Raw genomic sequence first — 26,331 nt, 5'->3', positions numbered from 1 at the left:
CTCATTTCTTCTAAAACCTGTATACATAAAAAATTCATTATTATAATCAGTCATAACTAAAAAAGTTTGAAAGATGCAAAAGTGTCAATAAGAATGGTAGGTAAAGATTCCTTCATTTCTCACAGTGTCTGAATATTACTTCTATGCATAGTTAAATATGCTTTTTTTTTTTACTGCTCTTATTATTTTTAAAATGGTAGGTTTTGATTGACATCTTTAGATGCAGGTTTGTGTATTAAGCCCCAACTTTCTTAAGATTCAGGTTTATATTTAGGACTGCCAATACAGAAACAAGTCAATTCTACCAAGCTGATACCATAAAATCCTTTAGAAAGTCTTCTCTACTTGACTCCAAATCTACAAAATGACAATTATCGAGTTGCTTCTAAAAGACAATCTCTATGTCATTTTTGACAAAAGCAAAAATCAATGGAAACCTTGTCAAGTTTAAATTAACAAGCATCATGTTGTGTCTCCATACTGTAAATCAACAACAATTGACCACAAACACATTCTCCATTCTGGCCAGCAAAGTTGTCAAAATCCTTTATTTACTAACTTTCAAGCTCAGCCTTCTCATGACTTTGATGTTCTAAGCTACCCTCTAAGTTAAATTTTGATTTATCTACCCTTGTCAACTAGGATTATGAAGGCATTTAGTATTCATGTATAAGCTGATCAGTTACCAGCCAGGGTTAGAACTACTTGCTTTGTGAAGATTTCAGCCTCAGATGATGAAGCTAGGCTCAAAAGAAAATTGACTATGATTTTAAATAAAACGATTCCTCCAAGGCAGTGTACAATCTATGAATGATAGTAAAAGTTGGTGACTAGAATACAGAAATACAAAATGACTTAAGAGATACCATTGGGTGGTTTAACAACCACAAAATCACACTTTTTAAATGGCACAATCCCCGATCTTGAAAATGGGCTTCCTTGCAAAAGGGTAGTGATGGTGAGTGACCAATTTGGTACCTTTCTATTTCGTTTTAGACATTAAAAAATGACAACGATGATATTATTATAACAATAACAATGACACCTAAACTATCAACAAAACAAGTTCAGTTTGGTTGCAAAACTGTCAGACACATAATGATGGCGAGAGACTAATTTACCAGGTTTTTGTTTGAAAAATAAAAGCCACAGTTTGGTAACTTTCTATTTCGTTTTAGACAATTAAAAATGACAATGATGATGTGCTACCCGAACAGAAATGTGCTACCCAAGTTCCAAGTAAGCAAGGCTACATATCTTCAGAAAAATTCAGGTTTCAATTATTTGTTCAGTGCAATTCATTCAAACTTTTGCATCAAAAAATACACACTCAAAAATGGCAGATGGCTTTGACGACAATATTAACACATTCATCAATTGCTTTCCATAATGGAATTGTTATAACCAATATTTCATACCTTAGCCACTCAATGTCAATCATCAATCAAACCCAATAAAACATGATTAACACAAACCAAATTAACTGAAACACTTGCTTGAAAAATGGCAGATGGCTTCGATGACTTGGAGCAGCAGATGAGGAACCAAGACAAAGAAGTAAACGCTGTAAAACAAGCTCAATCATCAATGAAAACCAATAAAACGTGATGAACAAAAATCAAATAGACTAAAACACTTACAATAATAATGACAGATGAGGAACTTGAAGAAGAATAGCAGCAGATGAGGAACTTCTACGAAGAAGAATAGCGGTAGGTGAGGAACTTCGACGAAGAAGAAGAGCGGTAGGTGAGGAACTTCGACGAAGAAGAATAGCGGTAGGTGAGGAACTTCGACGAAGAAGAAGAGCGGCCCAATTTAATTTGACCTAAATTTCATTTTAAAATAGACATTAAACAATGGGAGGGCGTCCATCTAATAAGGAAGCATGTCCATTTATCAGGGACGCCCGTCCATAACATATGGACAGGCATCAAAAAATTTTGTTTTATAAGTTTTTGTTTAATTTAAAGTATGGACGGACGTCCATTATATGTGGATGCCCGTCCATTATTAAGGGACACCGGTCCATAAAATATGAACGGGCGTCCATTAAGTTTGTCCCGTCCATTATTAAGGGACGCCCGTCCATAACATATGAACGGGCGTCTGTTAATTTTGTTTATAATTTTTTTTTAATTTAAAGTTTGGACAAACGTCCATTGAATATGGACGAGAGTCCATGATTTTTGTTTTCAAATTTTTTAAATTTAAACTATGGATAGGCGTCCATTATAGGTGGATACCCGTCTATAGTATGGACGAAAGTCCATCGTTCATTATAGGTGGAGTCCATTTATTATGGACGAGAGTCTATTGTTCATTTCGCATGGACGGGCATCCACCTTTGATGGACGTCTGTCTAATAATAATGACCCGTCGTTCATAGTTCACTTTCAAAATATTTGTTAAAATGATACGTGTCTGATCTGAGTCAAATGACACGTAATTCGGTGTAAAAATTCGGTTCACAATCCCGATGACCATGACATTATTGATTGTATAAATATTAGCTGCCTTTCAGTCCCACAGTTAAGCTAGGGAAAGAGGAAAAGAATAGTTTAATGGAATCAATCCCAATCTTAAAGACTTTAACAACTCATCTTGGATTAAGAAACAGAAAAATGGAGTTGTTACTTGTTAGGCAGTCATGGTCATGATACTGTAATAACATCTTCATTTAATGTTAATTTGACAGATGCCCAGATGCTCAAGCAGCTCAACGTTATAATTTCCGTCTTTATTTAAAATTTTATTTGATAAAATATATGAAGTTTCAGTGACTTATAAATTGTGAAATCCGTGAGGGAAGATGAAAGGAGGGAAGCACGTGCAAGCAATTATCACTGTCTATCTTCTTTATAAAAGAAAATAGCAGCATTTTTTTTAGGTTACTGTAACTTTTTCTTTACTGATAGTGATGACTGATGAATCATAGTTACCACTTCATTCCGCTGCTTTTACATTTACATTTTAGATCCACGCTTAGACACTCACTCTCTCAGTCTCTCTGGCACTTCAGTACTTGGGGTTCCCACTTCCACTTCAACACATTCTCACACTCTCTTGTTTTTTTCACTTTCCTGGAAAATCTCTCCAAGAATATCCCACCAAGTTTTTGTTTTTTTTGTTCTATTGCTCTCTGTTAAATGTTTCAACTTTCCCAGAGAATTTCAGTTCTTGTTAATTAACAAGAAATACCCACTTCTCTCTTATCTGTTTCTCGGTTAAAAATTTCAACTTTTCCGGAAAGCTTTTTCATTTTCTTGCTAACATTCACACTCTCTTGTTTTTTTCACTTTCCTGGAAAATCTCTCCAAGAATATCCTACCAAGTTTTATTTTTTTATTTTTTTGTTCTATTGCTTTCTGTTAAATGTCTCAACTTTCCCAGAGAATTTCAGTTCTTGTTAATTAACAAGGCATACCCACTTCTCTCTGATCTGTTTCTCCGTTAAAAATTTCAACTTTTCCGGAAAGCTTTTTCATTTTCTTGCGAATTTACTATAATCTCAAAAGATTCAATGTCGACAAGAGAGGTCTCAGCTATGATCAAACAAGGCTTTATTTCAGACCAAACACTCTCATTTTCTCCGTCAAGAACCACCGCAACACCATCAAGACTCTACTCTCCTTCCTCTTCGCCACCACCAGCATCAACGCAACAATCCCATCCCCAACTCACCGAGTCAATTCGACACAGTCATGCTCAACCAACCCACCACCCAACTCTCTTCGAAATGATGTCCCAGGAACAGATACACGAGACCAACAAACCCATCAAATCCCAATCAAGAATCTTTAAACTTTTATCAGACTTTAGAAATCCTAAAGGCCCTGGTAATGGTTTGAGTTATGTTGAGCTGGGACCAGGTGATGTGAGGCTCACAGTGGTTGGTAAAGATGGGTTTAGAGTGTGCATGGATGTGCACAAGAAAATTTTGGCTGAAAAGAGCAGGTTTTTTGCCGAAAAATTGGCGAGAAAAGATAAAGAAAACAGAGAGATTTTGCATACGGTGGAGATAAGCGAGTGTGATGATGTGGAGGTGTATGTGGAAACAGTGGTGTTGATGTATTGTGAGGACTTGAAGAAGAGACTGCTTGGTGAGGATCTTGACAGGGTCTTGGCTTTGCTCAAGGTAATTGCATATGTTTTTATTGTTACTGCATGCTTGCATTGTCTTTTTCTTTTTTACTGAATTTTGTATTTTGTGATTATTGGATGAAAGGATGCAAATTAGTGTTGGAAATTTTATTTTTATTTTTTTCTAATTTAATTTTATCTGTGTGTATACTGAAATGGGTGTTTAGGAAATTGGTTTTAGCCTTTTAGGATTGGCTCATGATTTGAGTTGTCACAGTCAGTGAAAGTTAAGGAACATAAAAATAAATAAATAAATTAAAGATGTCAATTTTTCTGTTTTGTATGTTTTATGTTGATCTTTTTAGTTCTGTTGAGTTTCCGTAGAATTGCACTGTTGTTTTTTTACTTATTACTTTTTATGCAATTACTTAATTTATTTATTAGTTTGGTTTGTTCAATGGCCGGATCTAGTCGTAGATATGACCTTTTTTGGCCAGATCCACGGTGAATCTGGCTGGAAAAAGTCATATCGACGCACGGCCAGATCCAACCGGTCTTGCGTCGATACGATGTCTCCGCCCACCCTCTAGCGGCGGTGGCCAGCTGCCGGTATTTAATGGGTGGGTGCCGGGGTGGGGGTGTTTTTGTTAATTTTTAATGTTTTATTACAGGGATGTTTAGTAAAATAACAAACTTAAGGAGTGTTTTTGTTAATTTTCAAATCCTACCTCGTAATAACCACCGAACTCTTACTTTTTTAAAAATACTATCCAAAATACTAAAACAAACGCACCCTTGATATTTTAGTAACGAGGAAATGCATATAGATTTAGCTATGTCCGGCACTTGAAATTTTCTACAAATTGGCTGTAGCTTTGTGGTTCTGGGAATAGACCTCATAGGATCAAATTTAGCTACTGGCGAAATGTTTTTATTTAGTTGCTGCATGACTGAAACTTTGACTTTTCATTATTTGTAATAATTAGCTGATTGGAATTCGAATTTTACTTCTTGTATTTGTTGGGTTGAGCCCCTATGTCTCTGACAAACCAAGCAATGTTAAAGGAGATCAGTTAATCTTGTTTACTCCAATCCTTGTTGGCAAGCAGTCAATAACTAGCGAAAACATGAAAGCTCAATTTCCATTATAGTGAAACTTTTGTAGTAATAGTGTTCCATTGTAGGTCTCTGCCGCAGTCATGTTTGATACTGGAATTATGTCATGCTTGGAGCATTTGGAAGCTGTTCCATGGTCCGAGGATGATGAAGAGAAAGTCATATCCGTTCTCAGTGAACTTGATCTTCAAGACTCTGCAGCTGAAGTTCTGCAGCGACTAACATCTGAACCATCAACATCTACTAGAGCTGATGACATCTTCTTGAAACTGCTGAGTGGTGTTCTACAAGCCAAAGATGATAAAGCCCGTCGAGAGATGAAAACTGTAATTTCTCGTTTACTTAAAGAAGATGCATCTGGCTATGACAATGTCTCTAAAGATACCCTTTATAGTCTCTGCCATAGATGTCTTAGTTCTCTGATCCTCTGCTTATCAGAAGCTACAGGTATAGATGATAGCAGACGGGATAGAGGAGTTTTAATGGCGGAAATAGCTCGAGAAGCTGACAATTTGCACTGGATTGTTGATATCCTAATTGACAAGAAAATATGTGATGAATTTGTTAAAGTATGGGCAGATCAAAAAGAGCTTGCCATTCTTCATTCTAAGATTCCTACCATGTATCGACATGAAATTAGTAGAATCACTGCCCAACTATGTATTGCGATTGGCAGAGGACTTATCTTGGTGCCAAAAGACACCCGGTCTTCTTTGCTATCCACATGGTTGGAAGCTCTATATGAAGATTTTGGATGGATGAAAAGGGCTTGTAGATCTGTAGATAGGAAGTTGGTTGAGGATGGTCTGAGCCAGACAATTCTTACCCTGCCATTGCTACAACAGCAGGCTATTTTGCTTAATTGGTTTGACCGGTTTCTTAATAAAGGGGCTGACTGTCCCAATATTCAGAAAGCATTTGAGATCTGGTGGAGAAGAGCTTTTATTAGGCAATATTCGGCCGAGCAGGATAGCTCCCATTTGCAAATAACTGTTTGCGATTATCCAAAATAAACGGTATGTCAAACAATCTACAGAAAGTTAAAAGCATATTTGTACATATGAAGTGACATTCTTTTTACCCATAAATTTCTCTTTTTTAGATCCATTTGGACTTGGGTTTCTATTTCTTGTGAATTTTATATTTTATATGCAGAGAGGCCTTGTAACATGTATGGATAAGAGCATTGGAGATCAATAAATTTTGTAAGTTATATTTGCTTTATTATGTCGTTGTTTTTGTATTATAAACTGCACAAAAAGAAAAAGCTCGTGGCCTCTCAATGCTTGAGAATGTATATTCTGTGTAAATATCTAGAGGTGGTGGCAGACGAGAAAGATTACATGTAGTGGGTGTCATGGCACTGGCAGACTGAAATGGACCTTAATTGTAGAGCTGCATAAGATTGGCTCTGCAAAATTATGGTTCTTTATCTGAGTGAATTTTGCTTGGAAGATTTGTTCAGAAAGTGCCATTTTTTAATCAAATTCAGAAACCTGTCATAAGGAGCAGCTCATGTACAGAATGGGAATGGACGGGAGAAATCTGATTCTTATATTAATAGCGCTCTAAAAAGGATTTTTTTTTTTTTTTTTAATGGTTGTGATTTCTGAAGGACAATCAATGAGGGGTTTACAATTAGGAATTGCACTGGAAAATGGAATGCCGATGGACTACTCAATCACAAAACAGACCTTTGAAATACATATTTGTAGGAGAAGAAAAACTTGGGAGATGAATGGCGTAGGGCTCAGTTTTTATGTTTATCGTCATTGCTGGCAGATCTTTGTTTATAAAGGTAAAGAGAAAATCAAATTAGAACTAAACAATATTGGGTGGTGATCTTCAACCATTAGGTTGAAATAGTTTGAAAAGGAATTGATATTTGCAGGATTTAAAAAATTATTCAAATTTTAGAGAAACTAATTAAAACTTGGTAAATCATGAATGGGCATTTATCCTTTTACCTATAATACAATGAAAACTGATTCACCAATACCAGAAAAGTCGAAACTCGTAGGAATTACATTTTTCCTCACAAGAAGGTTGGAAAAGTGTAACAAGGACCCACAAGTCAAAGCTTGTCGGATTTATTGTTCACTTGAAGATACCTAAAAAGAAAAATTCTGGATGACAAAATTTTAGACTATCTCATCTATACTTCAGAAATTCTTCTTTTTACACCACAGAAAAGGTAAAAACGTCAGATATCCTGCAAATTCCCACACTCTTAGCTTGCTGATGAGCTCCTTTATGTCGGCTGTTGGTTTGAGTATTCGTTTTACCATGGACCTCAGCCGTGTGCTTAACACCACATTTGAGGCAGATTACTTTGTCAAAGTTGCGAAAGCCATTCCAGAGGGTGGTGAATCTGGGTATTGATTTGAGTTGATTGTCTGAAATATCTTGACATGTACAAAGTTAACATGAGCAATCTTTTACGTCTCTAAGCAAACACCTTGCAACCTTCAGCTTTCTCAATTCATGCTGATGACATATAAGCACAGCAACTCATGAAAATCTTGCTTCATAGTCTGGAATCGTTGAAGTCAAGATATAATTGGATCTGCTCCCCCGTACCTCAGCAACGGAGGCACAATATCTCTGCTCATAGAAAACAATATTAGCCTTTATTATGGGATACCAAATATAAACCGCAAATCAGTGGTCTAACATACTACAAATCATTGGACCTACGTATAGCCTTAAGAAACTTGGTATAAACAAAGGATCTCCATTAACAATTTACATAATTCCCAACATCGTAAAAAGTTTATAAAGAATTGAAAGCAAAAAGTTTATAAAGAATTGAAAGCAAAATGTTAGGTAGAGCCATGATGTATGAAACAGTAACATGTATTAGTTTAGTCAAGGAAACAAGCTTATTAAAAATAATTTTTTAGAAAGCCTTTTGGCGATGTTCTATAACTCACATTAATGGCTTGAACTTTTATATGTGAAAAAAATTCTATAAAAAAACTCCATCCTGCTTGTGTTGACCAAGGTGTTGAAGAAAACAAGAGGGTTTCAAAAAAAGTGTGAATTTTTAAATAGTTTGAATCTTTATATTATTAAAGCATCAGACAAACATGGGTTTTCTGCAGTAGTAAAATATATTGTGCCGTTACCTTTGTCTAACTTTGAGTATTCCAGTACCTATCTGCATAGGTATTCCCATAATGATGCATTCACTTACTCCCTCAATCCTATCATCCCTCCCATTTACAGAAGCATTGAAGAGGTGATCTGCTGTCTTCTCAAATGAAGCCAACATCAATACACTTTTGTCCATTTTCTGAATTCCAAATCTTGTGATTCCAAGAACTTCTCCCTGTTAGAATAATCAATCATGTGAGTTTACATCATCTCCTATAATTGCAAGCTTTAAGGGAAAAAAGAAGAAGAAAGATGTTCTTAATTTGCTGGCTTCAGTTTCGGGTTATAAATGCAACACAATGTCACAGAAAAGAATCTGAATAACTCACCCTAAATGTCATCAGATCTGCTAAAAGCATCATATGCCGTATGTCTATGCTCATGCCATGATGCTTCATGGTCACGTTTATCTCATCAATTATGCATGTTCTTGCAGCTTNAGCATTGAAGAGGTGATCTGCTGTCTTCTCAAATGAAGCCAACATCAATACACTTTTGTCCATTTTCTGAATTCCAAATCTTGTGATTCCAAGAACTTCTCCCTGTTAGAATAATCAATCATGTGAGTTTACATCATCTCCTATAATTGCAAGCTTTAAGGGGAAAAAAAAAAAGAGAAAGATATTGTTAATTTACTGGCTTCAGTTTCGGGTTATAAATGCAACACAATGTCACAGAAAAGAATCTGAATAGCTCACCCTAAATGTCATCAGATCTGCTAAAAGCATCATATGCCGTATGTCTATGCTCATGCCATGATGCTTCATGGTCACGTTTATCTCATCAATTATGCATGTTCTTGCAGCTTCGATTCCAAGAATCTGTTGTACTTCAATAATGTGATTACTCTTTGTTTTTTGTCCATCAATTCCTTCAGTGCCCATAACTGCTTGGAGGCCAGTGCTAAAATATGGCATAAGACAAGACACAATAAAATAATCACAAAATATAGTACATAATAGAAATGCATTACATATTTCACTAACGAAATTTTTTAAAAAAAAAAAAAAAAAATCTAAATAAACCGGGTCAACATGACTCTTGTAAGTTTCCAAATAGAATATAGTTGATGACACATTAGTTGAGGCATGAAATGCGTTCAGTGGTGATCTATTTAGTTCATGCATAAAAAGACTAAGACAAATGGTTTCACCCTAGGGTCCAAATGAGAGCTACATTGCGTAGAACCACATCGTTAATTTCTAGGTCAAAACTGAGAGCCTAATACTGGTTCTAATGCATATAAGAAGCTCTCAAGATAATACATCAAGGAAATCTTATTGCCACTCATTGAGGCAATCTCACAGTTTTATTCTAATAAATCTGTTCCTGAGTTTTTCATCAAGAATTGTACAATTTAATAGTCTGAAAATTTAGTGCTAAGCTAGGTAACAGGGGCAGACATAAAGGTACAATCTTGCAGCATGTTAATCCTTAAAAGACAAGGTTTCCATCCCCAAAAGAATAGCCTCGTTGGTTATATCTCTTGCAGTGGAAGCAAGAGATCAAAATTACTCTTGTAAAGATGAGCATTACATTTTTCCATCCAGAAAAGGAAATCCATAATTTGTGTTTCAACAAAAGGATTGGTAAAACTATTATCTTAACAGCATATGGTTGATTTCTCACACTACCAATGAAAAGCTTGGACTAACACATTCAGTCAACATTGAAATATTCATATTTACAGGAGTTTTTCAATTCATAAATAATGAAACAAAGTTTACATAAATATTTACTTAGCCACTTACAACCATGAATTGCTTGTGGTTTTGATCACTTGTGTTTTCAACCCTCTTCAAACCCCTTCAACCCTAATGTGAGTGGAGTTAGATCCTAATACATATTGTATAACTACAAGAAACCTTACCAGTTAACTAGCTCTTAACTATTTTTAACTCTCTTCATAATACAAAAAATAGTATTAATGTCTTGATAGCAATTTTTTCCTTCTTTATCTAATAATCAGATTTTTTTTCACAATAATATTGTTGTATGTCCACAAGGGGAAATTCAGGATTATATTAAACATACACATAAAACAAAATATCCACAAGAACAGAAACTACAACATGAGGCATATGGGAGTTAACTCATATGAAATTAATCTAAACTATTGCTTAACTGGAGTACAAAGAGTAGGATCCAATTAAAAGTTTAAACAAACTAACCCTTCTACCAACAACCGGTACTTTTTCTTCTCTTCTTCATTCTCTTTGGTTTTCTTTTTCTCCTTTTCTTTCTCGGCAATAACAACACGTTCAACGGTTTTTATGCCCTGTCAGAAAAAGAAAAGGAGCATATTCTCTCTCTCAACAAATCAACCAGAAGATAGATAAGCAGCATTATATAATTACCACCATTTCTCAAAAACTCACCTTTACCATAATCATTGGAAGCACCTTTTTCAGAGAATGGAGTTCAAAATGAATTTTACTTTTCTCAGTGGGAGGAAAAATTTCCAACTTTCTAAAATCTAAAACCTTGATATGCTGCACATAACATGACCATGATATGAAATGTTAGGAAAAAGTTTAGGTATCAGATTATTAAAAACCACCATTGCAAATCTTCACCTGTTCTTTCAGTTTTATTCTTGGAGTTTGTAAAATTGATTCTTTCACAACATCAGCAGTTATACATAGATGTGCATCTTGAATTGTTTGCATATCAAGCGTGATGACTATTGATGATAACCTTGAAGTCATCACAATCTTGATACTCTTAGCTACCTGCAAAAGCACAAGATGGTTGAAAAGGTCAACAAAATCCAACACAGACACAGAAATGGTGGGAAGACAAATCCATGTAGTTAGATTAAAATTACAAAAAAAGGAAACAAATAAACGATCAAAAGAAATCTATAGCTGCCAAGGTCCAAAAAATCACATGCAAGGGACCCTAAAGCTCTAAGAGAAAGAGGAAAAAAAAAGAGCAGCTGACGAGAGGGACTGAGACTATGCAGTAACCAAATCCCACAAAGCAATTAATTCGCAAGGACCAATAATGACCAAACAGCTATTGACGGGAGATAAGCACCAACTATTTCAGATTCCTAAATTGTAATAAGACATTTTTTATCAAATAAAACCACCAATATGTAAGAATCAGGAAGATCTTATCCAACTAAAACGAAAAAAAGATGAAGAAGAAAAGATTGAGAAGCTGTAAGGAAAAAAGTTCTGGAAAACAAGATAACAGAAATTCTTTTAAATAAATTAATTATATACCTGCCCTAGAACAGTTTTCTCAATTCGACTTTTCACCACTCGTGCAGAATTCTCATTATAATCACACTCAAGTTCTGCTGTAATAATAGGAGTGCTAATCCTTTTAGCTCCATTTATTATTTCTTTGATACGAGGAACTCCTTGTGTAATATCTAACTCACAGAGTTAAGGGATATATATAGACATCAAATGGCTAAAGACCATAGAATTTAGTTGATAAACATCTATGCTCATTCAAAACAAAGAAAATGTATTAGTAGGATACTCATGCTAGCAACTCCAGCAAAGTGAAAGGTTTTCAATGTCATCTGTGTCCCTGGCTCACCAATACTTTGAGCTCCAATTGCTCCAATTGCAGTTCCAGCTTCAATTTTTTTCAAACGATAACGATAGAAGCAGGTTTCCATGAAAACCTAGTAATGTCAAACAGAGACTGCTTATTGCATAGATAAATAAAAATAAAACTAGACATGTCTTACAACTTGAATAAAAACTAAAGAAAGAAAGAAAACTATAATGACAAACAATGTCATACATTATGCATACATTCATCACTTTTGGGCATTTACCTGTTAAATTAGGAAACCAATTATTATATAACTTACTCTATATAGGCTTTGTTGATATCATCGACAGTGGTGACTAATATAGGCAGCAATAAGGTGGCACTGGTGGTAGTAGTAAGAGTAATGACAAAATGCAATGTGCATTGGTGATAACTATAGTGAGAGCTTGGAAGTGGTAGTGCTGGAGAAATGAGATTTTGGTCTTATTTGCAATTGTCTACTAGTAGATGGTGACAACATGGTGGTGATGGCAACAGCATGGTAACAGCGGTAATGAGGTGGCGGCATTTCAAATCCATCAAGAGTTATATAATAAACTTAATTTTGACCCTTCTTCAGCCCTCAAACAAAACACAAATAAATTAAATAAGTAAACAAACAAATAGATAAAAATTACCTCCAGCTGCCTTGCAGTGATACCGGATGTTTTATGGACAACTTTTTCTAAAACGTCAGAATTTTTATCCCCAGAAAGATCTTCGATAAATTTCATCTTATTCTCTAATTTATCACGGCGACCTTCAAAGAATTTTCTCAGAGAATCTATAAAGGCTTCAGAGCAACACTTGTCAGAGTTCATTCCATATTCTGCAAGCTTTCTTACCATCTCAGAGATTTCTTCAGGAGATAGGTACTTATTTTCACCCACAGGACAGGTAGCCTGTAGAAGGATAAAACAAAGACTATTATGTTCAAATTCCCCCAGTCAATTATGAAATTCACAAAATAATTAAGAGTAGTGCTTTTAACCTCTACTTTCATTAACAATCTACCAAAATTCAAAGGATCCCCACTTTTTCCTTCCATATTTGCAGGATCCATACCGTCATCTCCATAAAGAAATTGAACTATACATCCACTCGCATTCCGTACAGAGTTGTCATAATGAATGGATAAGTCCTCCAATGCTTTAATCAATCGACGAGACATATACCCAGTATCAGCAGTTTTCACCTGCACTAGTTGAGATTACTTTATTAAGAGCATGTCTTAAGTCCAAATATAATTTTTCCTCTTTGCTCAAAGGTAAAAATTGAACACCCAAACTCCATCAAATATATCCCATCAGAAAGAACACATCTTATGCAATGACAATGATGAGGCTCCAAGTTCAACTTTCTTGAATGAAAATTAGCACACAATCTCCTAGGTCATTGATAGGAACCCACCTCAACAACTCAAACAATTGGGCTGGGTCATGGGTCTTTCATGGGCTTGGGTAGAACTCTCCTTGGAAAACTGGCTTGCCAAGGGAGGGTGCCTAAGCCTTTATAACCCACATGCCCACCATTTTCCCTTCTAATGTGGGATCCTAACATTCCACCACGCTTCCGCAACCGAAAAAGGGCATGGAGATTCGAGGGAAAGGGGATTTGCATAGTCACCCAAAGGATAAAGAGGCCGATGGGAGTAAAGAGGCCAACGTGGACGTCAGTTGCAGAAGCGTGGTAGTGTGTTAGGATCCCATATTGTAAAGGAAAAGGGTGAGTATGTGGGTTATAAAGGGCTTGGGCACCCTCCCTTAGCAAGCCGGTTTTCCAAAGAAAGTTCTACCCAAACCCATGAAAGACCCATGGCCAAGCCTAATTGTTTCAGTCATAAACATAGAAACAGGTACATATATATTTTAAACTTATCAATACCAAAGATAAGCCAGTACTTGGAAGTTCACAAAAATATCTAACAGCACAAGCCTATAGAATAATCAGTTAGCATCCATAATTCATGTATGTGCTTTCTCTTTCTCTAAAAACAAAAACAAAATCATGTATTTGCTCAAAAATAAAATGTTGACCAAAATTTTCTGTTTTATTTTCTTCTGCCTTTTTCATCTTAAATGGGAGTGGGAAATAATTTCACCTAGAACTCCCAGAGAAGCAAACAAAATTTCACTTAAATGTACTGATTTTCAAATTTAAATTACTTTAACAGAATGGAAGACAACAGAAAGCCACCAACTATTTAATAAATCAGCTATCACTACCATAGACCTTATTCACTTATATGTTGCTCATGCATCAATGTTAACTCTTATAGATAGACCAAACTATTGCAGTATTAATGTTGTAATATGTTGAATGTGAGAAATTATTTTACAAAATAAGCCATGAAAAAGGATCCAAAACTAACATTATAGAGGCTAATATAATGATCATTCTTAATTTAAACACACAGCTAAACAGAGCTAAAAGTAGAGAATCAGTACCGCCGTATCTACTAGACCTTCTCGCCCACCCATTGTATGGAAGAAAAACTCAGTAGCCGTCAACCCACTATAGAATGAATTAGCAACAAAACCTTTAGCCTGCAAAAAGAATTTCAAAATTTCCCTTTAATGCCTAAGAATATTGTGCTTTTGTAGCCAACATTTCCTAAATAATTTCATGAGATGAAGTTGGACATGCATTCTAATTGTTTTTTTAATAATAAATGAAGCACTTCCATGTAGTACATCCCTTTTCTCGATCAAAATATCTCTCTTTGATTCTTACCAAGAAAAAAAAAAGCATAGAAAATAAAATGGGCTTCCTCTTTTTTACATTTTAATAAACTATTCCTCCAGAATACAAACATCCCCTATTGATCCAGAACTCCCATTATCTATCACCAGTGTATAGAGTATTTTGGTTCTATCAATAAAATTTGAATAGGTCTAGTATAAGTAACATGGTGATGGGATTGCAGAAGTGGAGGCAACAGTGCACCAGAAAGTTGGTTGCATGCACTACCATATAATTATAGATATCAGGTGCATGTTTAAAGTTAACATTACTCAGAAAAGTGTCAAGTTCACTTGAAGAGAAGCTAAAATATGTGCTTATCATTATAGCCAAGGAAGAACTTGTAGTTTATTTTTGGCCTTCCACTAACCTAGCTTGCCGAAAGGCAAGTACTCCCACACCCTAAATTTATGCACATCCCATAAATTGATCCTTGAGACCCTGCAATTGTGCTGCTTGTCATACCAATGGCTTTACTAGGACGAAGATATACATCAATAGTAAGAAAGTCAATGCATGAACAAGAATTTCTATCAACCAAAAACTAAGTTCAAATTTATAACATCTATTCATTGATTCACCCAAGCAAATGATCCTAAGATGAACGTGAAAATTAAGACAGTTTCGAAAATTTTATACGCTCTATCTATGCAAATTAGATTTATTTTATTCTAACAAATATTTCCAAAAATAGCTAATTTATTATACAGACTATTAGGGCAAGACAGGTGATCTCCAACAAATATTGTACAGTAGAAGATGCATGATACCTCCATAAGCATAAGTTCCAGCACCACAATGAAAATAAATCAAATCATGAAAAGCTGCAATGGTTGAACTTACAGCAGGGGCTTTTGATTTTCTAGGGAAATGAGGAAGGCTTCGATCTATGAATCCATTAGGAGCTCGACGACCCCCAACTGATTGTTGACCAACACATGCAACCATTTGGCTAATATTAATAGGGGATCCTTTGGAACCACATTGTGACATTATCAGTGGACTGTTTCTCCAAGGTAGTCCTCCCATGCATGCCTGTTAGAGAAAAAATTGAGTAGTTCTCGTACAATGTTCAAGGCCCAACAGGGAGAGAAAAATAATAATTTGAAGCAATTAATTTTGTAAACTCAAAAAGGAACTATATCTTTCAGTAACACCTAATTTCAGCAACAAGCATACAGGTTAGGCTAGGTCTTCAAGAAACAAGATTTAGACCTAAAAAATTGAAGGGATGCAGATCAAGCAATGATGTATCACACATAGTGGTGACCATCCACTCACTGAGAGGAAAATGCTATAAAACAAAATAAATATCATATTCTTACCTTCCCAGCATCTTCCCTAATCCTATTTAATAAATCCGTTATCAAAGCTTCCAGTGTTTGAGCAGCATCACAACCAGGTTTAAGTTGTAGCTTTCCTTCATTGAACTCTTTTATTTTTACATTACAAACTTCATAATTTTCAGAAAGTAATCTTTTTTTCTTATCAATCAATTCTTCTTTTGGTTGGACATCATCAATCCCAATTGAGAAGCCATGATTCCCAATCCATCGAGAACTGCATACGAAGAAAATATGGAGACAACATTTCTAAGTTCAGATTATAGAACTAATTTTACATCAAATCATCAAATACATGCAAGAAAATGATGAATCATTTTTAGCATATACAGATAAAGTTGACCAAACAAATAATTGAATATCACAATGTTCACAAAGACAATTTGTAGTCACCTACATGCTGTGCCTAACGTCTAGCCTAGTTACAAGAGGCCTAGCCAGCTACAGTCGATGCCAACCATGTCTCATATCCAACATTCAACTGTATTAATTTTTAGAATTATTATATGAATTTTACAGATCACACTAAAATCAAAAGGAAAGTAGACAACTATTATCAAAGGGGTTAATTTATAAAGATGCTTTCCTATCATCAGGAGTCTACTCCCTTTTTTTCTTTTTTCTCGTTTTTCTTTTAATAATCCCTAAATCCCATAAATTCACCTTGCGAAATAATAAAAATATATTTACTGATTGAAATCATTATACTGTAGTACAAAAATATAAACAAGTTTTGGCAGCATTGATTCCAAGATATGTCCAATAACATCATATGCATCATTTGCTGGGTAAATAGAAAAAGCTGAGTAGGGTAAAATGCAAAAATAGACCTCAAACTACATCAAATATTGCAGAAATTTATCCATAGGAGGATGTAGAAAGTATTGCTGTCCGGTAACCAATAAACAGTAAAACTGTAATTATTAACGTCAAACCAAGTACCAAATCAAGCAAAAATTCCAGTCAGAAGACTATATGGCACTTGCACAAAAGAACAGATCACCAACAAAAAAGAAAAGGCATGGGTATGTACATGCAATTGAAAGGCATAAAGGCAAAGTGCAAATAAATGAAGTTCATTATCATTCAATGCCCACCAAATAAAAAGGTGAAATGATATTTACAATGAAAATTAGGTAGAAAGTAACCTCAATTTAGCTAGTCGATTCATGCAAACTGCAGCAGCATGTGCACCATAATCTCTAAGAAGAACAGAGTAAAGTCCATCTTTATTGCCATTTCCTGGAGTCATTTTCCGAACGTAAGAATATGCAATCTGGTTTGGAAAAAGCTAAGAAACTCTAAAAGAATAACATAATCAAACCCTCATGAAGAACTACAAGAAACTAGACCCAGCTACAATAGTAAGGATGTTGCGATATGATAATCTCACCTAAAGTTGCCTTTCCCACTTGCCCAGAAATAAGTTCACTATTCCGAACATAAACAAACCCATCATTGGGGCACATCGAATCTATTCGAATTTCTTCATCCCCTTCAGTTCGAATTAGCTTGTTGGAGTAGGTTTTCTCCTTAACTGTAAGATTAAGATAGACCCTCATATTTGCATGTGGACGCAAGAGAACATTAAATACTTGTTTCCCAGTCCAAAGCTCAATTGGCTGCATAATGGATATCAGCGAAGTTACAAAAGTAGACAGGCAGCAGGACTGCAAAAAAAATATCAACTATTCGTTCTTTTTCCCTATTATGACAAAGTGTACATGATTTTCAATGCAATTTTCAAAATATAAGCAATACAATATAGAGGTACTCCCCAATCCCCATGTCAAACTTCACAACCTGAATTTTCAAACTAAATCATTTACAAATATTCCATGGGATTGGAAACAGATTTTATTGGAATCAAAGAAAAATGCTAGAACACTATCAAGCTTACACATCTCACCTTAAGAATTGCAGGTGTTGGTAAATCAATGAGGTCCATACCATCACCCAGATAGCAACACATAAGCGAAAAAGCTGCACGGTCATAGAATGTGTCCTTCCTTGTTATGAGAAAGGAAGAAGTCAAAAAATCTTGAGTAGAAGCAACCAAAATCTCTCCATTTTTTGGTGTGCATAAATTGTTTTGCACCTGGGAAGCACACAGAAAATCTCATAGAACCATTTTTCATATTTCATGAGTTCAAATAATTTTACATAAAGACAGTAGGGATGTGGTTTTATTTATTTAACCAAAAAACATAACTTAACAACAAGATTGATCAAAAGAACAATTACTAAATGAGATTGGTGCACCACATCACAATGAGCTCAAGAATTAGTTAAGTCTGAAGGCCAAGTTAATTTAGATGCAAGGCTCCCTTAAGATCTTATATTGTAGTGGCCATCTAGCCTCATTTCAGGTTTTTCAGCATTAGAAGATCGCTGCTTCGATTTAATTCAAGTATTCTGTATCTCCATGGAATCAAGGATCATTTAGAAATTCCCAATTTTGCAGAAATGTTGCTGTACTGCTCCAAAGATCTTGTTGGAATCCAGTATTAATGGGCTACTAAAGATTGTCAAAAATAGATTGTGAAACTCCAAGTGTGTTTGTTTCAATTTAAATTCCTAAATCTATAGTCAAAGTCCAAGTAGAATTGGGTGCATCAGAAGTCTATTAACATAAATGTAGACCATTAGCTACTGATTAAGTTTAGAGAAATTTCTAGCAGATATGAAGATTTCTTTTTAACATTATTATGATAGCCTTCAGTTTGATGCCTAAAGAACCCTCGATGTCAGCGTAAGACCAGAGGAACTTACCCCCATCAACATCAGAGCCTCTGTTCGAGCCTCTTCTGTTTGTGGCACATGCATATTCATTTCATCACCATCAAAATCAGCATTATATGGGTTGCAAACAGATTCATTGAATCTCAATGTTCTCCAAGGCATTATTCTTGCCTGCATGCATTAAATGAAAAATAAAAATCAATTAGATAACTATGAAAAAAACTTTAGATGAAACCAATTCAAAGGATCTAAAGTCGATTTTGATTACCCTATGACACATGATAGACATCCGATGCAAGCTAGGTTGTCTATTGAAAAGAACAACATCCCCATCTTCCAAATGTCGATCAACTATACAGCCATATTTCAATTCATCGGCAATGCGAATTCTAAATTTACCATACAGGACCCTGCACAAATACAACCATAAGACCCACATCATTTACTGAAGGATTTTCCACAAGAAACCAATGACCAGTTGTGAGCCTTGCCTTGCTGAGCCATCAGGATATCTGACCATCCTTGCCCCAGGGTATTTATCAGGGCCATTACGGACACACTGCCTCAATTTCTCTATATTGTGATGGGAAACACGTTCAGGATAAGTTAAAATCCTCGCCATTCGGATGGGAATTCCTACCTAAACCCAATACATCCATCAGATGAAAGATAAGTTAAAGGCATATAAGAATTAAGAGAAGCTTAAAAGTTGCTCATGTTATCATAAAATGCCTGACCTCAGTAATTTTTAGATTAGGGTCAGGTGATATGACAGTCCTGCCAGTATACTCAACACGCTTGCCAGATAGATTCCCACGAAAGCGTCCCTGCTTCCCTTTGAGACGCTGAACAAAACCACTTAATGGCTTGGCGACTTGCATGGTAAACGGAACACCACGAACATCACTATTTATATACTGACCAACCTCAACTTGAAGTGTATCCCAACCAGCCTATCCAACAATTTTACATAAGCAAATTGAGGGAATAACATAGGCCCTCAGTAACATATTTATTATTTCATTTTAATTCATTAAATAAAAACAAAATCAAGAAAATGATCAGAAACAAAAACAAGGGCATAACTATACTAAAATCAGGCTTCAGATTCGGTTGCAATTGCAAGACAACAAAACATCATGGCTACACATATTATTGGTAAAGGAAAATAAAAACATACATGAAACATAACAAGATTTCAATTACAAATGTAGCTATTAGTTAGTGGCCAGAGAGTTTGTCACTATGAAAAAGTCAATCAAATACAAAGTTTAAGAAGTACATCTCATATATTAAATTTGAAGGTAAAAATGGAATGAACAAATCTCATATGAATGTTGGTAATGAGAAATTGAGCCCAGAAGTACATAACTTGGCATGGTCATGAAGGGAAATAAATATGAAGTTCTGACCATTTTCAACTAAGGTTTTGGATCTTAAAAATTGCAATGTGAACCTCAAAACTGGGATGTGCAACTAGAAATTTCCCATCTTTATCACTATAACTCCTCTGATGGCCTATTCATACTCAAGCTTGGCTGGCAAGGAAGAAACCTCGTTTCTTTGTCAGGCAAACAATATGGAAATCCAATTTTAATTCAGTATTATCAAGGCAATGACAGTGTAGATTTAAAGGGCAGATGGAAAGTCATTATGGAAGGAAAGCCCAACCAAATGATAAAGTACCAAGAGCTATTATTGTTAGGATCAAATAGTAGGGCAGACTTCAGCCTCCGCTTGTTTTAAACATAACTTCGAAACAAGAATTTATATTCTGTCTATAACTAATTAAGAGAAGTTTGAGCTTGACTCAAGTTGGTACAAACAAAAGGTAATCAAGCAAATTTGAACTAAAATCCAAGCCTACATAATAATTTTTATTATTCAGCTTCTTTATAAACGACTGTATAGTATAATTCACAACACAATTCTTATACTAAAACTATATGATTAAGAAAAAAGCCAAAATTGTGCTGGACTACCGGAAATTTGAACTTTGAGCTTGAACTCAGCTCATTTGTTAGATGAACTGTGCCAAATTAATCTTTTACCAAGTTACAGTAACAATAAACGTCTAAAAATAGATAACTTGATATTTAGGGGGCGTTTGATTCAGGAATGTTAGAACACTGGGAATGTTGGATTACTGAAAAGATAGATTACCTTGGAAGATTACTGGAAATTTTTAGGAAAATGTGTTTGGTTAGTTGATGGGTATGTTATATTAATATGTTTGATTATGGGGAATAAATTGGTGGGTATGTTATTTAAATTACTAAATTGTCATTTTTTAAAATATTAATATAATATTATTTTTATTATTAATTTTTGAATAATTTCTTTTAACCCCCAACATTTCAAATTTAGCTAAAACACCCTCGCTTATATAAAACTTTAATTTATGACAAAATCACCCCCACCTCCTGCCGCCACAGCAAACCACCGTCGGAAGTCTCCGAAAGTCCCCGTGAGTAGCTCATAATGACCAAGAGGCTTCGATATGACTGTTTCTGGCCATATTGATGGCCGAAAACGGCCAGATCTATTCCGACCAGAATAGATTTGGCCGTTAACGACCATGTCCGTGGCCGTTAACAGCCAGTTCCAACGATCTGGCTGGAAATGGCCAGAATAGATTTGGCCGTTAACGGCCAGATCTGGCCTGATATGGCCGGAAACGGCCACACCGAAGCCACCCGGAGCCTCCCACAGATTCTCGTTCTTTTTTAGGGACTCCGACAACTTTCTGGCGGCGGTCCGTGGTAGTTGGCCCACTGTCGGCGATGGTGGCTGGGTGGCATTGGTGGTCTGTAAATTGTTTTAAATATAAGGACATTATTGTCCAAAATTTTAATTAAACAAGTGTAAAATTGAAATAAGATATTAGTGTAAATTTCTTTTAAAATAGGGGCATTATTGTCCAAAATTTCTATTAATAAGGGATAAAATTGTAACAAAAAAAGATAACCCTGGTAATCTTAGTAAAGCTAAAAAAATAGAGGTAATCAGATTACCTCCAATATTACCAATAATAACCACTATTGGTATTTGAAGATTACCGGTATCTTATATTACTTGACAACCAAACATGATAATCAAGTAATATAAGATCACTTACCCCCAGTAATGTCAAATGCACCCGAACCAAACGCCCCCTTAGAAATACCATATAGAACCATATATATAACTACTGCATCATATCAACAAAGGAAGCAAAAGTTATTTAATTCTAGGACTCAATATCGACCAAGAACAATGTTGGAAAAAGTAAAAATCAATTTATTTTCCACTGTACCAAGCATTTGAAGGCAGCACTTGCTTCGAGTAACTCCTGTCGAAGACTAGCATTTGCTTGAATAATTCGTTTCAACCTCTCTGTGATGTCATTTTCATTACTGCAATAAGGAAGGAGCAGATCTGTAAATGTCATTTATAACTATACCATCAACAGCACACTAGAATTCCAAAGAACAAAGAGAAGTCCAATGAACAAAGAGAACTTTAACATAAATGCAATTTCAGATGTGCCATACAAACCTCTGTGAACCATCCATAATAACAGATGGGCGAATAGCTATTGGTGGAACAGCAATGTTGGTTACAATGAGTTTTTCAGGTCTATCAGAAAGATAAAGCAATTCACAATCCTGAAGCAGAATGAGACAGAAATTTTTTTTCATTAGTAAAGTTTATGCATAATTCCTAAAACATCAAGCATATTCACAACTCATTAATCCATTTAAATTTGGATAAGTTAAAATACTTCAAAAAAGAAAACAAGATGTTATGAACATAGTAACAAGTACCTCATCTGTCATTCTTCTAAAAAGAAAAAGCACTTTGACAGGATTTAGAATATAAGTAGCTGCATTAATGGATGCCTTCGACTCTTTTGTGTGAGAAATTGCAGATCTACATTCTTTCTCATTCTCATTCACTTTTGACAGATCATGAATAATTCCCAGCACACCCACAGCCTTCTTTACCATACCTGAAAGAAATGACAGATGAAGCATGCATGACAAAGTTGCAATACTAGATCTCTAAATTTTGTGAAGGCTTCCTTTTTTCTTTCTCTAACATATTTTAAATATTGTGAACAAGATTTGCACCTAAGACCCACTTTATCCTCCCTTCTAATTAGTGGGAAAAAGAACATGCATGTATAAGTTCTTGAAATACCTACTCCCTCTGTCCCAATTATTTTTGTTTCCTTTTGGAAAGAATAACTTTAGTGAAGCATTCATATAGTCTTCATTAAGATCCCAAATTCTAAGAACTGGACTTAAGCTATCTACATCAATGATAGTTGAGAAAGTAAACAATCATCAAAATGGACAGGGAAAACTCCCAGGAACCAGCCATCCACTCTAGTGGTATTGAAAATAATCATACATATGTATCCATTATAGCACCAGTCCCAGCTAATTAACTGCAAGACTACCAGCCAAAAGAAAAGCAATATCACCACTCTGCTACATGTGTCAAAAAAAAAAAATTGTCTGGACTATACCCTGAAATATAATATTACTTATACGCAGGACGGCAGGATTGTTTATCACTAACATGCATATTGAAGGTAGACCATACGGTAGGATACAGATACATAAATGGCACAAGAAGATAACATGCCTCAGCTTTAATTGCCAATGCCATCCAGTCAATCAATTTGAGATATTTTCCTGAATATATCCATAATTACAGAACATAGTCCATTGTTGGTTTGCACAGCATCATCTATAACGTAACTAATTAAAACAAAAGCTTTAACTCGTAAGGACCCAAAAACAATATTTAAGCTATGACAAGAACCCTCATATTTAAGCGATAACAAGTCTCCAAAGACAGACACATTGTTAAATTCGGTGGAGATCAAAACAGCTTGGTCAAGTCAAGCTAGCTCTGATGCAACTTCAGCTCATAGGTAAGCAGCTAATAATAGAATTTGAGCTCTTACACATACATTTAATAATAGATACTGAAGAGAGGAAACAAATGAGTTCATCACATTAAGCATTTATTTTACAGTCTTTGTGTTGATAGTTAAATGCATAACAGACACTATTCACTTAATTGGCATGTCAATGAGAGAACTCATCCTATTTTGACTTCTATGTGGTAGACATCTTTTGCAATTCTTTTTTATTCTTTTCCAAAATTGTAAACATATCCATAATGTAAAATTCACTATATGGATAATAAATACTCAATATAGAGCTTGTACCATCTCATACAGCCACACAGCACTTGGGAAAGACATATATATGAGTATGCCACTTCAAAGGAAAAACTAGATAAGAGACTGTTTACGGATGGTCTAGAGGTACAATCTTACAATAAGCAATTTCCTATATCAAGACAACTGCAGGGATGGAAAAATGCATTCCAGATCCTGAAAAATTTATCAAGCACCCTACAGCTTAGTTTCTGCGTCAGTTGATGATTCATTGAACATATATTGCTATAGCTAAAAAATATGTATTAATTGGCATACCAAAAATAAACGAATAATGAAAGATCATATCAGTAAAAATATGTAGTGACAAGAAAAGGTAAAAGCCAAACCATTTATATATCCACATCTTGGGCATTTCATAGCTTTACTTGCCATGGTACTACACTTTTTTACCATACTCTTCATTAAATCACTCTTCCGCAGAGCCTCCATCTTCGGACTCCTCATCTTCTTTAAATATTCTTTACATAATTTCTCATCCAGAAGTATACGAGAACAAGACTACAAGTAAACCATACGCAGTAAGAACTAGCGTAACCAGCATAATAAGGATTAAATAAAGCTTTGCACTTTAAAATGCATGCAATAACTGCCCCATTTTATTACATTGTGGAACATAAGTCCCATCTTTAACATGATTAAAGGATTTATGCTGATACACCTATATGTCTACTGAAACTACAGCAACTAGAAAAAGGAAGAAAATAAAATGAATTTACTCATTCTACTACCTTACAAATACACTTTAAGACGTCCAAGATTGTGCTCAAATATCCAACATTATACACAGGGAGAGCAAGATTCAAGTATCCAAAGTGCCCTGGACAATCTCCAAAACCTCCATGGCATGTTGCACATGAACAACTTTTATTTGCAGGACCCTAAATCCCACAAAAAATGAACCTTTGTAAGAAGATATTATATTTGCCTTACAAAAGATAAAAAAGAAAGCAACAAAAGGAACAATAAAATACATTGCAAATAAACCATCAAGCATCGAAATAACCTTACTGTCTTTCTAAAACAAAAATTTCATGATAATGAAGTCGAAAGAAAAAAGGGTCAACATAAAGAGGAACAAAGCGATTACATTTTCTTTCTCGTCTAAAGACCAGCAAAATGTAGACAGACAAGAACAATATAGTCTGTCATGATTTAGAAAAGTATTCATATATTTTTCTTCATAACAGGAAATAAACTTGTTCTTGTGTTGTCTTCAAGCATGCATAAGTTCTACTATGCTTGAAACTAAAACATTCTTGCATCAAAATCAAACAATATTAAAAAGCAATCACGGTAAAGGCAGTGACATAGCCGTCAAAGCAATCAACATCAAAATCAAATTTCAATTAAACAATCCACCTGATTAATAATACCAAACACATGTACAGTTTCCAAATAATGAGCCAAACAAAATAATTATATGCATTCAACTCATCGAATTCTAAATGTTGTTTACTTTAAGCAATATAACTATACCATGCGAGGATCCAGTAAACCGCCTTGAATAGGCACTCTATTGGAATTATAGTACTGGCCTAAGTACACTTGTACTTCCGCAGCTTTCATGATCTCCGACTCGGACATCATTGAAAACTGAATGCTCTTTCTGTGAATGAACACAACAACATCAAAATGAAATTAACTGATTAATATTAATCAAACAAAAATAAAATTATTTGATTGTTACGGTTAAAGCTGACTGACATTTTGCGTGGTCCAACATCTTCGATGTAGGGCTGCTTGGTGAACACTAAGTTCTGCGAACTCTGCTGCGGTTGCAGCATTTTGATCAACTGACGCTGCAAATGATCAACTATTATGGAAAATAATTATATAAATATGCATTTATAACTTGTTGGACATAAAAAAATAAAAAATAAAAAAATTGTTGAAATTTAGTGTACGATACAGCGCTTACAGTGGTGTGGTGGTAAATGAGTTGAGGGTTTTGTGAGAGGTTGAAGACAAAAGTCTTGAGGGTTTAGGGAGGGAGAGACAGTTTTCAAAGTGAAAAAACAAAAATTCAGGTCTTACTACTCGAACCCGGGATCTCAAAAGAACTGCTTGTGGAGGTTGGACCACTGAGGTAGTACGCTTAAGATGTCAGTTGCCCTAAAATTAACTTATAATAAACTTAATAAAATAAAAGGAAATTGCAACCAAGGGCCTAATGACTCTTAATTTGCAACTTAAGCATTGATTTCTTCTTTGACTTGATAATTATTTGTTAACTCTTGTATAATATTCCTTTCTGCCAACTTGATGTGATTTTACTATTGTTGTAAAAACCAAACCGGGCCTTGAACTGGTCAAGGGCCCGGTTCACGGTTTGACCGGTCGGACCAGTGACGTTAA

General features: G+C 35.1%; 2 protein-coding genes across 4 annotated transcripts; one reads left to right on the top strand and one right to left on the bottom strand.

Annotated features, from left to right (window-relative positions):
- The first annotated feature begins 3,022 nt into the window (after positions 1–3,022).
- Positions 3,023–6,722, top strand: LOC116140943 (BTB/POZ domain-containing protein At5g60050). 2 transcript variants are annotated; one of them, XM_031426516.1, is made up of 3 exons: positions 3,023–4,138; positions 5,268–6,215; positions 6,355–6,722. In XM_031426516.1, the coding sequence occupies exons 1-2, from the start codon at positions 3,524–3,526 to the stop codon at positions 6,210–6,212; spliced, it is 1,560 nt and encodes a 519-aa protein (XP_031282376.1). In that variant the 5' UTR covers positions 3,023–3,523; the 3' UTR covers positions 6,213–6,215; positions 6,355–6,722. The 2 variants fall into 2 exon arrangements, with proteins under 2 accessions (XP_031282376.1, XP_031282375.1); XM_031426515.1 differs by having other exon boundaries at positions 5,268–6,721.
- Positions 6,723–7,145: 423 nt separating this feature from the next.
- LOC116140960 (DNA-directed RNA polymerase III subunit 1) lies at positions 7,146–26,023 on the bottom strand. Of its 2 annotated transcripts, none has more exons than XM_031426528.1 (29): positions 25,895–26,023; positions 25,681–25,775; positions 25,453–25,582; positions 24,705–24,854; positions 24,303–24,474; positions 22,544–22,728; positions 22,275–22,384; positions 22,033–22,132; positions 19,475–19,690; positions 19,229–19,377; positions 19,006–19,147; positions 18,768–18,908; positions 17,905–18,093; positions 17,389–17,617; positions 17,144–17,237; positions 15,978–16,212; positions 15,496–15,687; positions 14,358–14,456; positions 12,902–13,105; positions 12,549–12,812; positions 11,851–11,998; positions 11,586–11,737; positions 10,932–11,087; positions 10,734–10,847; positions 10,527–10,633; positions 9,151–9,258; positions 8,685–8,781; positions 8,328–8,530; positions 7,146–7,803 (listed from the first exon to the last, which is right to left on the bottom strand). In XM_031426528.1, the coding sequence occupies exons 2-29, from the start codon at positions 25,758–25,760 to the stop codon at positions 7,749–7,751; spliced, it is 4,221 nt and encodes a 1,406-aa protein (XP_031282388.1). In that variant the 5' UTR covers positions 25,761–25,775; positions 25,895–26,023; the 3' UTR covers positions 7,146–7,748. The 2 variants fall into 2 exon arrangements, with proteins under 2 accessions (XP_031282388.1, XP_031282387.1); XM_031426527.1 differs by having other exon boundaries at positions 25,681–25,789; positions 25,895–26,014.
- Between the last annotated feature and the right edge of the window lie 308 nt (positions 26,024–26,331).

The sequence above is a fragment of the Pistacia vera genome, unplaced genomic scaffold (assembly GCF_008641045.1).
Source record: "Pistacia vera cultivar Batoury unplaced genomic scaffold, PisVer_v2 Contig389, whole genome shotgun sequence".
Classification (NCBI taxonomy): domain Eukaryota; kingdom Viridiplantae; phylum Streptophyta; class Magnoliopsida; order Sapindales; family Anacardiaceae; genus Pistacia; species Pistacia vera.
This window is presented reverse-complemented; position numbering and strand designations above follow the sequence as displayed.

What these genes read in the sequence shown, in the direction of transcription:
- LOC116140960 (XM_031426528.1), bottom strand. Translation starts at nt 25,760, where the DNA reads ATGCTGCAACCGCAGCAGAGTTCGCAGAACTTAGTGTTCACCAAGCAG. An exon ending in TGTCTATCATGTGTCATAGG is followed by an intron (nt 18,909 to 19,005) that starts GTAATCAAAATC and finishes TAATGCATGCAG; the next exon opens with GCAAGAATAATGCCTTGGAG. An exon ending in GAAAATCAAAAGCCCCTGCT is followed by an intron (nt 14,457 to 15,495) that starts GTAAGTTCAACC and finishes TTCTTTTTGCAG; the next exon opens with GCTAAAGGTTTTGTTGCTAA.
- LOC116140943 (XM_031426516.1), top strand. Translation starts at nt 3,524, where the DNA reads ATGTCGACAAGAGAGGTCTCAGCTATGATCAAACAAGGCTTTATTTCA. An exon ending in GGGTCTTGGCTTTGCTCAAG is followed by an intron (nt 4,139 to 5,267) that starts GTAATTGCATAT and finishes GTTCCATTGTAG; the next exon opens with GTCTCTGCCGCAGTCATGTT.